The sequence below is a fragment of the Notamacropus eugenii genome, chromosome 3 (assembly GCF_028372415.1).
Source record: "Notamacropus eugenii isolate mMacEug1 chromosome 3, mMacEug1.pri_v2, whole genome shotgun sequence".
NCBI classification, from domain to species: domain Eukaryota; kingdom Metazoa; phylum Chordata; class Mammalia; order Diprotodontia; family Macropodidae; genus Notamacropus; species Notamacropus eugenii.
This window is the reverse complement of record NC_092874.1, coordinates 59946282-59962253: the sequence shown is the minus strand read 5'-3', so window position 1 is coordinate 59962253 and position 15972 is coordinate 59946282. Positions and strand designations below refer to the sequence as shown.

The 15972-nt window shown below is 39.0% G+C and overlaps 1 protein-coding gene across 4 annotated transcripts in view; it reads right to left on the bottom strand.

Annotated features, from left to right (window-relative positions):
* MALRD1 (MAM and LDL receptor class A domain containing 1) overlaps positions 1 to 15972 on the bottom strand; it is a 1140778-nt gene that overhangs the window by 419917 nt on the left and 704889 nt on the right. For all 4 annotated transcript variants that reach the window (XR_011976660.1, XM_072651641.1, XM_072651639.1 and 1 more), the window contains 2 exons: positions 11917 to 12162; positions 9820 to 9977 (listed from right to left, as the gene is read on the bottom strand). Coding sequence is in view for 3 of the 4 variants with exons in the window: in XM_072651641.1 (XP_072507742.1) it covers positions 9820 to 9977; positions 11917 to 12162 (404 nt within the window). In the remaining variant the exon portion in view is untranslated. The remainder of the gene's footprint in view (positions 1 to 9819; positions 9978 to 11916; positions 12163 to 15972) is intronic.

Here is a 15972-nt window from a genome sequence, read left to right as displayed (position 1 = left end):
CAGGATAGGATGGAGGGAAATATAGTTAGTCCTATACAACACAACTATTATGGAAGTCATTTGCAAAACTACACAGATTTGGCCCATATTGAATTGCTTGCCTTCCAAAGGGAAGGGGTGGAGAGGGAGGGAGGTAAAGAAGTTGGAACGCAAAGTGTTAGGATCAACTGTAATGTTCTTACCACTAGCAAATAAGAAATACAGGTAAAGGGGTATAGAAAGCTATCTGGCCCTACAGGACAAAAGAGAAGACGGAGACAAGGGCAGAGAGGGAGGATAGAAGAGAGAGCAGATTGGTCACAGGGGCAATTAGAATGCTTGGTGTTTGGGGGTGAGAGGGGATAAAAGGGGAGAAAACTTGTAACCCAAAATTTTGTGAAAATGAATGTTAAAAGTTAAATAAATAAAAAAAATAAAATAAAATAAAAAATGTTTGACCCTAATTTAATGGTGCAAATGCCATAGTCAGTATGAAAAAGGCATATAGAATGGTGAAGATCATTATCTTGATAAGGAATACCACCCAAAAAAGTAACAAAGACTGGGTCTGATATTTTTACCACTTTTCATATCAAGTGAATTTTTAAAAGATGTAAATATTATTTCTACTAAGAGTGGTATTTTAAATAAACAAATAAATGATATTTTGAAAACTAGCAAATTAACCAGCATTTAATAAGTCAATACATTGACATTATTGAGACTCACATTGAAGTAAAATTTTCCTATGGAATAAAGCGCAGACTTTTTTTTAAAGTTTAAACTATTAAGTTTTAAACTCTTTTTTTTAAGTTTAAGCATACTGGTCAGTGAAATTTACAGAGAGGTAAACAAAATTTAGCACATTGCTCCCCTCCACCTTTGTCCCATACTAGTCCAAATGTCAGTACTTATGCCTACATATGACATTTGAGAAAGAGCTCCCTAAATCCAGGTGACAAATCCTCCAAATACATTAATCTACTAACAGCCAGTTCAACAACGTGTTGGTTCCAGCTGGCCATGGGCCCACAGCTGAGTCTGTCTGGGAGAGCTCAGAGTTATGGCAGCTTCCAAGACTGCTTCTGCTTAGGCTGCTCTGAACTTGGCTCTGATCTAAAATAGCATTATGTTTCCAATCATTAGTGCCTAGAGGAATTCATTCAATGTGGTTCTCTTCAGACCTGAAATTCCTATATAAATATTCACACATCTTGATTCCTCTTGCTGTCTGGAAATAATGACACACAGGTCATTAGCCCTTATGAAACTTGCCCTTATGATATTTGAAATGACCTGGTAGTCTATACAATTAAAACAATAGATTTCTCCCAAAATACATTGGAACAAGGGGAATTCAGTCTATCAGTTGTAAGGTCTCAGTATTCCTGGTATTGGTAAAAGTGTGTTCATGAAAGTTTGGACCTATTTGAGACCACACAGACCACAAAAATATCTGATAAGACTATATTGTGCTAGTGTGAGGAACACAATCTAACTTTTTGAATAATCATTTGATCTATTTCATTAACATATTAAATTTGACATTCATATTTCTCTAAATATAAATCTTTATTTTTTCCAGTGGCATCCTTCCTCATAAGCATTCAAAAGCAATTGCAAAATATTGACAAAATATTTTGTCCTTAGCACTGTTTCTTAGATAAATATGGCCTCTGTACCTTGAGTGCTTATAGTATAGGGCAGAACAATGCATTGCAATTGTAAATGTAAGATACGTGTAGCCAGAAGACCTGGGTTCAAATTCCATCTCTGCATCTTAATGCAAGTGATAACTTGGGTAAATTACTTAACATTCTTAGTCTTCAATTTCTTCATCTATAAAATTGATTGAGTGTATTGAGAGCCTGAAATTGATCATCCTATAAACAGGGACATAGTATAATATGTAAAAGCTAAGCAGTATAAGCCCTATTTCATCAGAGACCCCAAATGGGAGTTATATGAAGCAGGTAGACTAAATGCAATTTAAGCAAAGGTGCTATTATTCCAGTGGGCAAAAAGGTGGCATTTAGCTAGAGGCACTTAAGGAAAAATAAATGGGTTTGCCTTTTGTCCATGGATTATAAAACTGACCACAAAATTGTATTATCTTGGGGAGAACTCTCTTGTTAGATGAGACAAGAACTGGCCCAGGTAAACCTTTGGAGTTCAGAAAAGCTTTAGACAAGAAGAAACAGGGGAGATAAATGATGGTGTGCCTACATCCTGACCCAGGTTACCAAGGCATTTTGTATTCTATGAGTGTGTTGGCTCTCACCAGACAAGCCAATTCAGACACATTTCTGAGAGCTTATCTGATGAGGCCATTATTTTGATCCTCCAACCTATCACCCTCAAGAGCCATTGGAAAGATCTAGTCATAACATGTATGACATCTAATAAGGATAATTTGAAAATCATTGGGCTACCTGAAAGTTATTACCACAAAATAAGACTAGATATCATACTTTAAGAAGTCATGGAAGAAAATTGCTTTGTCACTTAGATTGAGAGGGCATTTCCCAACTGACTTCTCTCCTATACTTCATGGCTGCACTCTTAAACTCACTGGAACCTCATTATCCTGCAAGATCAAATTCACCCTGAAATCTCATACTGCCTCAATATTTATTGCACCTAGGGCCTCTCTCTCCCTCCAAATGGAAAAAAGTAGAGAGCAGGTGGTAGACACCTCCTCTCAAGTCCTCCATTTATGGTGGATGCACAGGACAACCATCTCATCATTGCTCACCCAGCATCACTCTTGATTTCATCATGTTCCTGTGCCAGGTTAAAAACCACAGCCCTCCACTTTTTAACTTTAAAAAAAACTATTGTCTCCCCTCATATACCCATTAGATTGGGAATTTCTTCAGGACAGAGATTGACTTTTACCTATATTTAAACCCCCAGTGTTTGGAAGAGTGCCCCACACACAGTAGACAATAAATGTTTACTGACTAAATTAGAATATTTATTTTGGATGTTTGGGATACAGAAGCCTTGACGTTTATGTCTTTCCCTGATGGTAAGCATTGTTCTTCCTCATCTGAAAGGATGGGAGAAGATATCTGTTCACCAAGAAAGTAACCTTCTATGGTCTTATTTTTTTTTCCCTTTTTTGGGCATTTTCCCAACCAGCTACTTGACTTTTGGGTCCTTTGTCAAGAGTAGGGTATACTCTGGGGATCTGTAAGATCTCAGTTCCTCCAAGGTGGCACAATCAAGCATGTACACTGGTCTGGGAGCAAGGAGAGATTTTTGTGCCCAGAATCTTAGCAGAGTTTCCTCTCCATAGCCATCTGGCCTCCAGTTCTGCCAAGCCAGCACTGGGGGGCTGGGATTCTGTCAAGCTGTGGGGGCAGGGCCACCATTCAGTGCAAGACAAAGACTAGCTCCCTCAGGGCCTCTACACAGGGCTGAGGTAATATTCAGCTCCTCAGTGCCCCCAGGGGTTTTACGATCCAACAATGGATACAGCTGCTGTAGGACCTGCCATGGGAACTGCTGCTGCCTGCCATGGCCTTTGCAGGCTGCTGCTTGAGGCCAGAGCTACGGGAAGACCCTTCTCCCTTCCCAGCCAGCTGAAAAAACCCTGTCACTGACCTTTGGCATCTATGGGTTGAGGGATCTGCGAACCCACTGCTACTGGGACTGGGGATTCAGCGACTGGAGATTCTGCCCCTAAAGGCTGCTAGCGAGCTGTGCCAAGCAGCCAAGGCTGGGCTGGGCTCTGCTCCACACAGGTGCAACAGACATTTCCCGTGGGCCTTTCAGGTCACCCTGGGCTGGAAATCTCCTCCACTCTGTTGTTCTCCACTTCTGCTGCTCCAGAATTTGTTAACGTCCCCTCTCTACAGATATTTTATGGGCTGTGTGGGGAAAGCCTGCCTTTGTGTGTCTTTCTACTCCGCCATCTTGGCTTCGCCCCCCCTTACTGACTAAATTAGAAAAATCACCTAGTGATCACATCTTGAAAGAAGCTTCAAAAAATGAAAACTCTTAGGAATGTTATGACCAAAATTCAGAGCTTCTAAATCAAAGAAAAATTTATGCGATGAGTCAAAAAAAAAATAGTCAAGTACTGATGAACCACAGTCAGAATTATAAAAGATTACCAGCTACCATCCTAAAAGAGTAGAGTATATATAATGACATTCCAAAAGGCAGAAGTTCTAGTTTTACAATCAAGAATAATTTACCCACACAATTCTGTATTCCTACAGTAAATTTAAGAAATTACTTTTAATGGAGGCCTTCTAAGTACTTTGCATGAAAATACCCAAGTTTAATAGAAAATTTAAAATGCAAACATGAGGGTATAGAAAAACATAAAAGTAAATATAAGCAACAATTAGAAAAGGCTTCTTAAAGATTAAGTGCTTTTATTCTAATGGTGTGTTTGGAATGGATTGGGGGGAGGGGTAGATAGAAGTTTCCCTTAGAACTGCCAGGTCAGCATGAGTCTGGAGGGAGTCAAATAAAATAGAGGGTTCAGGATTGATTTTAATTATGCTTTGATGATCTTAAAAGGGAAGAGGAAAGGGAAAGGGAAAAGGATACAGCAGGGAAGAAAAGAGGAGGAATTAAGCTAATGATTCAAAGGCAAAAGTGGACATCTGTACAAATGAGGATGGGATAGTGGGAGAAGGCTTTGCTTGAACCTACTGCTGGCTAACTGTGGATTAATCACTTAGCTTCTCTGGACCTCAGTTTCTCATGTAGATGATAAAGTCATTGACCTAGTCCACCCTTCAGATTCTTGCTATGTCCGAAGTTTCAAGGTCTGTATAATGCAAAATGAGGCACCACAAAAGCCTACCATGTTTTTCAACAGAACTAATGTGTTTCAATGACGAGTGCCATTTATCCAAAAGTATTTATTGCTCCCATCCATTTTGTTCTATAACACATGGACTTTTTATGGGAATTGAAAAATAGATAGGTTTGAGGTTCTTCCACACTTCCAAAGCATAAATTCAGGATGACTATTTAAAATTAATTAGTTTATTTTAGACAAAAGAGTTCTTAAATAGCATAAAACTCTTCAGGTAGCAGCTGTTATGCATTTGAAAAGTTGTCTAAAAAGATACAAGTGTCTTTTGTTTCAAGATGGTACTGGAAAGAGCTCTCATTTTAAAAAAGAACAAAACAATCTGGCCAGTACAAAGAAAGCATTATGGTTCTCCCCCAAATACTCATTGGTTCATGTAATTGGAAGTTTTATCCATATGTTGTAGATGGGATAGTTATTCAAGGTCAGATTGGTCTATATGAGTCATCTCTAAGTTCCCTTCAAACTCATTGACCTTTACTAATTTGCAATCACCTTAATAATTTTGTTTTGAGAATACATCTGAACTTGTTGGGATCAGTGCTAAGTAGGAACTGAGATAAACTACTCCCTCAGAGACTGAAGTCATGGGGCAAAGGAGATTATGACCCAAAGGTATGTAGAGGGGAATATGTAGAGAGGAACAGACTTGTGTCTATTCTTGTTACAACTTCAAAATAAATATTAACTTGTAAACTCCAAAAAAATACACCAGTGCAAGAATGTTATCTCAAGGACACAAGGGTGGGCAAGACAGAAGGAAAGAAAGGCAAGTTGTGCATCCTTTGGGATGAGATCTGCCAGTCACCTTTAGGATGGACACTACAAGAAGGGGTGACCAGAAGAGTACTATGGAAACGGATCATCAAAGTATTTATCATGATGATGATCATTAACGAAGATAAATCATAGATGTGGAACATTCAAGGATGATTTTTGAATAAAATTTGTAGATTCAATTCTAGATTGAATCCTGGAAGGAAGATATGGCTTACTAAATATTAATAGGACCTGTATAGGCTATGTGAAATACATATTAAAACCCATGTTTCTGCTGCATTGTTTCTCCTATTTGAGATGAATATAAGTGGCCAGAATAAACATTATATATTTCAAAATTTCATCCATACATTTTAAGAAGAGATTGTTATTTTGCTACCTGTGTTACTTATAACTAAAATAATTTCCAAAGTAAAACAATGGTTATTCAAATTTTCAATATTTTTAAGCACATATAGTTCTTTTCTTTTTCTAAGCTATCGACTTTTTTTCATAGTTCTCTTACATCACTCTCATTTATTTTGCCAGTTTTCTTCTACCTCTCTTATATGACTTTAAACTCCTTTCTGAGTTCTTCCATGAGTTCTTTCTGGGCTTAAAACCACTTCACATTTTTCTTTGAGGTTTTGCCCATAGGTGTTCTAACAGTTGCCCTCTTCTGATTTTGTGTCTTGATCCTCCCTGTTACCATAATCGCTTCGTATGGTCAGTTTTTTGTTGTTGTTGTTGTTATTGTTGTTTGATCATCTTTTCAGGCCTTTTTTCTTTCATTTAAATTTGAGCTTATTAGCTCCAGGATAGGAGGGGCACTGTCTCAGGCTTCTTGTGACAGGGGCTGCAGGTCCTAGCTATTTACCTGGTGCTGCACTGATGTTTCCCTGAGGCCCACAAGGGATCCTCCTGTCTGGTGCTCTGCTGAGGAGGTAGGATGGGGGTAGTTGGCACAGCTGGAGGCTGTAGGGATCTGGCAGTTTACTTGATGCTGAGCCAGTGTCCTAGTGGTGGCATCTGGCATGTACTGAGGCTGGCGGAGGGTTTCTGCATTTTCCTAGGACTACACTGAAGCACCAGCACTGGAGGCTGCCTGTTTGCTTGGGCACTCATAGTGTTGGCATCTATCTGTTTGCCTGAAGTTATGCTGAAGCATGTGGAGGTCTGGCCACTGGTGGGATGTCTGTTTGTGCAAGGCTAGGCTGAAGCAAATGAAGGTATTTGGATCTGGAGTCTGTCCATTCCCTGGCTATGCTGTGGCACATAGCGGGGGTCCTGGTGCTGGTGTTTGCCAGCTCCACTACACTGGAGCTCAGGATCACCCACTAGTTTGCTGAATTGGGACTTGCTTCTGGCTTGTTGGGATTCTTCTCATCCTGGACTGGGCTCACTTTTTACTCTAGTGAGACAGATCTTTCTTGCCAGTCTTTCAATTTTCTTGAGCTAAAAGACTGCTTCACTGCGTATTTTTGCTGGTTCTGCTGTTCCAGAATTTGTTTGGAGGCGAATATGGGAGAGTTCCTCTAATTTACTGCTTACTCTGCTATACTGGCCCCCAGAAGGCTAATGCATTTTTTTTCAAAAGCATTTATTGGGCATCTACTATATTCCTGCCTCTGTGTTAAGATTTACAAATTTTACATCATTTGATCCACTCAAAAAAGCTGAGAGGTAAGTTCTATTATCATCCCCAATTTAAGAATAAGGAAACTAAGTAGACAGAGGTTAAGTGACTTGTACACCTTCACAGAGCCAGAAATCTCTGGAGCCACATTTAAACTCAGGTCTTGTTAACTCCAGATCCAGTTCTCTATCCATTTAATCACTGAGTAGTCTCTTGTCATGAGTATTTCCATTTGACATTACCATCTATGTACTACTCTGTATGTATCTTGAATTATCTACTTTTTTTGCATTTTTTCTCCCCCATTAGAATTTGAGGGTAAGGACTTTTGTGGTGGAACTTTGTACATTGGGAGTTTCCATATAGCAATGAAATTTCACATGGGAGTTAGATGTACATAAAAAAGCAATCAAAATACTCCCATGAGGAGCTTATCCTTTACATTGGCACTGCCTTACATCTCTCATTGCTAATTAATTATATATCCTTATAGTAAAGTTGGTTGCATTTGTGATTGTATTTCTCTGATCTTATTATATGACAAAACACATAGTTATGGACAAAAGATACTCAAATAAGTGTCCGATGGTTTAGCAGGGGTGGAGAGCCTGTGACCTCAAGGCCACATGTGGTCCTCTAGGTCCTCAGATGAAGCCCTTTCACAGAATCCAAACTTCACAGAACAAATCCCCAATAACAGAATTTTTGTGGCCTAGGTCAAAGGCTCCTCACCTTGGTAGGTAAAACACAGATTTGGTCAGCATTAGCTCTTCAGAATTGTTAAACTGTTTGTTATTCAGATCAGACATCTTCACGGAGCACCAGGACTCAATGTTACTGGGTAATGCAACAGTAGCAGCTTGTAAAGCATCTTTGCTAAGTACACTTGCCTGTAATTTCAGCTAGAGACCTGGGATGCAGATACATACACACACATGAGAATACATACACACATACACACACACATACACACACACACATTTCTTATAGTTTTATTAAACATAGCTCTTTTGTTTAATTCCATTTTACCTTGCTAAAAATAAAGAAATGAGAAACAGGAGATATTAATATTGTGCTTCTTCTTTGTTATTTTTCTCAGAAGAATTGTTCCTAAGTCTGAATTAGATTCCCAGAAGAAACAATTAGCCCTCAGTAAAAATATATCAGCATGTAGTATTTTTCCAAAATATTGGAATAAGGGAATAATTCTTTGCTAGTTTCCCAAATGCCTTTGCACTGTGAATGCTTACAATCTTAATGCCTATTTTAAATTCCCTTAATAAATGATCAAAAATGAAATCACATGGATGGACTTATTCTTATTATCCTACCAAATAGTGGGAAGGCAAAACATAGGAATGATTTTGATTATGGCAATGATGATGTTCAAGTAGCTAACATTAAAATAGTACTTTAATATTTGCAAAGCATCTTATATATATATATATACATATACGAAATCTTACTTGATCTTCACAAAAACCATTATCCCAATTTTATACTACCAACAACAGCAATTGTTGAACTACTGTCACCAGTAGGTCATTAAGGCAAAGATTCTATGGAATGGCATTGCTGCCCTGCCCTGCTTCCAGCTCAGTCCCTAGACTTCAGGAGAACAGTTTCAGTTCCTAGATTCAGGAGAACAATCTCTATAGAGAAGGACCATCCTCAGGACAAGAAGCCAACCTAGATGAAATAACAAGGCACGCAGAGGGAGGGACAGGATTTAGCATGTATTTGGAAAGTTGAGCTACCAAACCCCACCCTTACTACCATCTTATCACTCACCCTGATGGGCATAGTGAGCCATCAAGAAGCCCAAGAGTCCTAGGAAGAGCAGGTTACAGTTACCAAACACTGAGAAAAGCAAGTCTTTCCATGAAAGTCCATGGCACTGTCAAATGGTTTAATATCAGCAATGGATATACTTTTATCAATGGCAATAATATTAAAGAAGATTTGTTATCATTTGCTTTGCTGCTGAACTCTAGAGACCATGATGCCTTCCCATCTAACTTGCAGCTGAAACATTCTTCGTGTGTTGTCTCTTCTTAGATGTAGGTTTTCTGAGAGCCGGATTTGTCTAGCTTTTCTATTTGTATTATCAGGGCTTTGCACATAGTATGTGCTTGATGAATGAATTCTCTTTCAGTCATCCATACAGATGGGGAAAATAAGGCTGAGAGAGAATCTGTGATAGCACATTAATCAATGTCTATGATGGGGTTCTACCTCAGCTCTTCCTGATTCCCAAGTTTAGCAATGTATCCAGGACACCCCTTAGCTATCTCCTGCATAGACAGAGAAAGTTGTCTATATTAAAGGGCATAATCTGGCTGCCATGAAGCAAGACTCTGTATGCATACATATATGGTAAGGTTCTGGGTGGATACTCTGGGACCTTGAACTGAAAGACACAGAATTCACCCCCTTCTCCATGTTCCTCAAGCAGTTTTATTTCTACCTCACAAGCAATAACACTATTCAAGACAGAACTTTCTCAAACAAACATGCTGCCCCTCTTTGGTTTTAAATCCTCTTGGATGGTGCCATCTCTAAGGCAGCTCAGGAGACGCCCTAAAGCATTAGCAGGCTCAAGCCATACCTTAACGAGTATCTGAACGAATCCTGTAGCTTTTGCAGATATGAAGTACCAGAAAGTCAAGGTACAGGCTGTACTGGATTCTTGCCACTGAGAGCTCTTCAGATGGGCTTTCTCACCTCTCAAGCCAACTGGAGTAGCCTCCAGATACAAGAAGTGCCCTGAGAACAAGAAGGAAAGTCAGTTGTAATGATAAAAGAGAGGCAACTATTTGGGGCTTCTATTCTTCTTCATTAGTGCTTTTAATTAAATTCCATATACTCGGAACTGCCAAAGGCATTTCTCTTTAAAACCAAAAGGAAGTCTAATAGCAGAGGCTCCAACTCATTTACCAAACAATTTCCAACAGTCTATGCTTGAGAAATGTAGTTTGCTATACTCACTGGGAACATTAATTGATCAGAGGGGGATAATTATGTGACCAATTCATCCAGGCATCTCTAGGACAATTTCATCAGCTCGGAACATCTCTATAAGCCTTCTCCATCCAGAGAGGACCTGAATTTATGGAAGTAGTTCAAGCCAACTCTGCTCTATTTATAAAATTGCCCCATTGTGATGCATGGCTGCTCACTAGGTGCCCCAAGTTCATGAAAAGGAAAGCACAGCCTTTGTGAAGCAGATGTGGTATACTTCTTCTCCATGAGTAAATGCAATCAAATCACTATGTGAGATATAAACAATGAAATCGAGCCAGCTTTCACGTTTCATCATGTGTTGACTGTGCAAATAAGAGAACTGGCATTCTCATATCCATAATTGCAACATAAGTAACACATGGTCACCCAAACTGTGATAAGCGAATTGCTTCAGCTTTGTATTTGCATCCAAGATGGGAATCTGGGACTGTGTGGCTCTTTGTAAGTCTTTTTAAAAGATTTCTCTGGCTCAACTACAGGGTTGAATTGGGATTTACCAGAAGGGATTAGCCAGTTAGGCTCCCTCCATTTCAAATTCAACAAACATTTATTAGCTGCCTACCAAATGTCAGAGACAAAGAATAGAGGGAAATGAAATGAAGCCCTTACTCTCAAGGAGTTTAAATTCTACCTTTAATATAGGGCTGGATACTTTTAACATGTGGACACTTGATTTACTTAAAGGTCAATCCCCTGCTTCCTTTCTGTTTCCTTCAGTTTCCCCCTTGAGCCAAATTCCATGAGCACCATAGGATAAGATGGTGACAAACAGTCACCCCTACATAGATGAAACTGATAGCCAACAAGGAATCTGTCCTGGATCTCAGCTGGTAAGTGACTGAGCTGGAATTTAAACTCAGATCCTCCAACTCCAAAGGTAGCCCTCTCTTCCTAATTACCCAAGGAGTCCTCCCTCCCTGACTTAGTAAAAAATGATCTTCTACAACAACTTCTACAACAAAAATATCTTTTTGCTGCACTGCAGTTCTGCCTCATACCCTTGACATGCATAATTTATATGTATACAGGACTTTTAAATTACCAACATACTTTCACATATTCATGATCTCATTTGATTCTCACCATGAGGCTGATAGACCAGGTCAAATCATCTTTGGTTTATAGATGGAGAGACAGAGTTAGATCTGAGAAGTTAATAGATTTCCTTTATGTCTTGTTTTCTTTATGAATGGCAGAGTCACTACTTGGCCCAGCTTCTCACAGCCTATGTGACTTTGGGCAAGTTGCAATGTGTCTGAACCTCAGAATCCTCATATGTCAAATGGAGGTTTGGACTAGATGACCTCAGTGTTCCTTTCCAGCTCTGAATCTATGCTTCTATGAATCTATCAATTGGAATTTGAATGCATTTCTTCTCTTATCCCAATGCTTCTTTTCATTCCACAGTGCTCATCTTTAGTAGTATTTCCAAATAAAAATCTCCTAGCTCACATTATACCATCTGAAAGAAAGTCAATTTGTGGAGCCTTCTATTTCTCTCCTCTAAAGGCATTATAGTCACTGTAATTAATATTAGATTTTGATTACTTGCTAAACATTACCTTTCTGTGCAACAGCACTCTAAGTACCTCTCTAGAGCTCTCCAGCTCCCTCTCAGGGAAGGCAATGTGATGATCATGGTGAATGTGATGAGGTCTCCAGTAATGAGCTGATGACTTACCAGTCTCATTTCCAAGCGTGTGGTCTCTGGGAGGGCTCAGAAGCAGAGGCGAGCCAACTCCCAGAACCCAGTTAAAGTTGTCAGCCAGAGAATTTTGCCAACCACAGCTGCCATTTTCGAAGGTGCAGGAGGTTCCACATTCATTCTCATCAGTATTATCCCCACAGTCATCTACAAAATCACAGCTCTGTTCGGGTTGGAAACACTTGCCATTCTGACATTCACTATAGCCATATGGGCAGGAACCTGGAAAGAGAAGAATGAGGGAGGCACTGATGATTCACACACCTATCACACAGCAAGGGTTTTAGAAAATTAGAGCTAAAATAATTATCTCTATAAAAAGAAGGGGGTGGCTGAAAGCATTTTAAGTAAATATCTTCAAAGTACTTGAAGCTTCATTCTATTACCATTTTATTAATTTTGTATAAAATATAAATATAACCTACACTATCAACTTTTTTTTCCTTATAAAATCTTCAAGGAAAAATTCCATCTATGCATTCTTTCCAAGCATAACAACGCTTTGTAATCTGCCTTAATTACTGGCATTTCTCTTTTGTGTACTATGGAATTTACAGTGTTAAAATTAGTTGTAGCAGATTCAGTACAAGAAGAAATACTTTTAAGGTTTCATTTCCAGAGCTTGGCTTTCTCAAAGAGATATTGTACAAAAAGATCAGCCAGAGTAGTACTATGGCTTTCTTTGTGCATTATTTCTGGTAGAGCTGTTGAAAACCAAGAAAATACCTGGATTATTTTATATTATACACTTTTGAGTTTTAAATTGATTCCATCAATTCCCACTTGTTCTGCTCGGGAAAGGAAGAATTGTAAATTGCAATTATAAAAGGAAGAATAAAGACCAAGATCTGGATGTCGCAAAGAGACAAATAATTAAACAAAGGGGAGGAAAATACTTCCTCAGAATTAGATCTATTTCAAACTAGAAGAGACTACCAGTTTGAAGGTAGTATCCCCTTAGTAGTGGCATAAAGGTGGAAGTGGATTGAATAACTCAAATTACATCACATTACATTTATCTTCAATAAATGATAAAATGATATGGCCTGTAAACATAAATAGCTAAAAACAGGTATCAATCATAAATTTCATAATAAATTCAAAAATATCATTGATCAACTAGGAAATAGTAACAGCCTGTGAGATTCCTATCAATTAATCAATCAATAACCATTTGCTGTAAACTATGTGCCAGGTTCTGTGCTAAGTACTGGGAATATAAAAAGAGGCAAAAGACAGTTTTTAAAGAGCTCACAATCTAATGGGGAAGACAGCACAAACATATTCAAACAAGATAAGTACAGGATAAATAGGAAATAATTAGCAGAGGGAAAGCACCAGAATTTAGAGGGGTCTGGAAAGGTTTCCTATCAAAGGTGAGATTTTTTTTGGGATTTAAAGGAAACCGGAGAAGTATTAATTTAAGCCAGACAAGCCAGCAGCAGAGAGGAAGAGAGGAAGGAATCAGGAAACCAGTTTAAAATCTGAGATTATGAGATTAAAAAACGAAATGGAGAGAATGCTGCAGCTAAACGAGTGAGCTAAACCAGTGAAATGACTGAATTAGGGGTGGAAGAAAGGATTACAGCACCTAGCCATAGTTTTGGTGCTCCCCTCTTGCTGGAAGAAGATCTCATGAAACTTGAAAGTCCTGAAGATTTCCTAGCTCCTGAAGACCAGCCTGGCAGTGTCTTCAGATGAGTTTATGACAATATCTTTATCAGACATCACAGGAGGCAAAGACACAGACTGATGTCTTTTTAGAACCCAGTAGAAAGCTATAAAGATCACCTTACAGGTGCAAGCAAGTGATCTTTCAGCAACTAGGAATTACCCCTTTGCCACTCTGTAAATTTGTGTACAGTTTCCCCAAAGTGATGTATGTACTAGTAGAAAGCCCATCCCAGATTTTGGGGGTGAAATCACAAACCTCTCCAGTATCATTTGCCAAGAAGATCCCATGGAGAGTACTGGTGTGCTATGGTCCATGGGGTCACAAAGACTTGGATACAACTGAACGACAAAGACAACATATAGCACTCATACTACTGTAGTTAAAATATAGTAAATTTAGTAAAATGGTCTGACTGACAAACTGATGATCAACCTAAAATTAAAGAAGTAACAATGTCAGTTAGGGATTATGAGCTTTGCGGCATTAGCAAGAAACCCCCAACTGCTTAGGAATAACCCTAGCAGCCAGAGGTGGAAAAGGTCCCTTAATCCCTCAGTACTTGACCTACCAGTATGAATAGGGATTGAGAGAATACATCTACAACCTATGCTGGCCACTATCAGCCACTTCAGGACTCTGAAGTGATTTTTCAAGAGAAGAAAGGTTGGATGATCACTTGGTGGACACCATATGGAGGTAATTCTTGCTTGTGTGTGAGCTGAAATAGATATTCCTTGCAGCTTCTCTCAATGCTAAGATTCTGAGACAAAATCTGCTCCCTATGATAACGTTCTTTTCCAATGAATGACTGACTCAGAACTAAAACTGATGTCTCTTAACCAAACATCGGGGCATAAAGTTGCTAAAAGAGAAGAGGGAAAGTATGATTTGTCTTAATACATTTCAGGAAAAAAAAAACTTCAGGAGAAAGTGAGTCACATTTCTTCAATCTATTTTTATCAAGCTCTTACTGAAAAAGGTACTTAAAGTATTTTCAAATGATATCAATTCATTTCTTTAAAGTAGCAAGTTTAAAAGAGTACCTTTAATTAATACCTCAGAATCTTATTGTTTTTTGTGCAATTGTTTTTAAATTTAAAATACTTTGTTACAAAAGAGTTGTTGTCCCTTTAGGGGAGCATTTCTGAGGATCCTTGGAAAAGAGAGGTTGTAGCTGTAGATTGCCAGGGGCAACCTCCTATAGGAAGAAGAGGGCATTGTGTTTGTTATAATGGATGACCTTGTATAAGGAAGGTGCCCAGCATGTGGCTTGTTGAACTAGATGAGACCTAAAAGGCTCTTTCAACTCTAAGTGTAAGATGCTGTTGAACATTTCAAGCAGTATTTGACAGTGCTGAGGTTTAAACTCTGGGACACCAAAAACTGTTGGGGTTTCATGATATGTTGTGGTGGAAGCATCCCTAAGAATTCGGAGTCAGACCACTGCTAATCCAAGTACAGGCATTTATTGAGACTGACACCTCTCATGAAACAGGCTAAGTTCTAAGAGGAACCTGCAACTTCAGAGAAAGCAAGGTAGATTTTTATAGGGTTAAGATCTAATTATGTAACAGAAATTAATATAGAACATAGGAATATAATTAATATTAAAAAGGCAGGAGGAGTTTGTTAAGGGATTAGGTAATGGAGGAGGGTTCCCCGCCACCGTGAAACTGCACATGTGATTACCCACGACACATACAGAAAAACCCATTTGGGGGTATGTATATATGATAATGATATTATAATAAGCCTCTCTATGTCATAAGTTTACTCTAGGTCAGTTCTTTACTATTACCACATAGTGAGTACTTAGGGAAAGTTCCTTCTATTGTTTTGGGGCCCACATCCTGCTTGGGCACCATGGTAGTGCCGCTTTCTGATTGGCTGGCTATTGTGGTCCTGTCTAAGACTAGATGGATGTGGTTGTGGTTGAGTGAATGGACACACCTGCTGTTCTAGTGAGCAGTGAGGCATACTTAAAGAAGTTAGGACATTTGGGGGGGAGGGGAGGGGTTAAGTAGGTACAGTGGGGTTGTAATGAAATTAGAATATTGGGGTTGGGGGCAGCTCTATTAGGATCCCATCAACCAGGTAGATATTGGGAATCTCTTTTGAGGAAGACTGAGAAAATGCTTCTACCTGATTAAAAGGGGAAATGCTTAGGCAGCTTTCATATTGCTGCCTGGCAATTTTATATGGCTGTAATTTCTCTGCCAGGTAGCATGGCATGTCTCAGGGTCAGGAAGGTCTGTATTCATATCCAACCTACTGCCTGTGTGATCCTGGGTAAGTCACTTAAAATCTCAGTCTCATAAAATTGAGAGAAACTGCTTATTTACAATGACAGTAGGGTC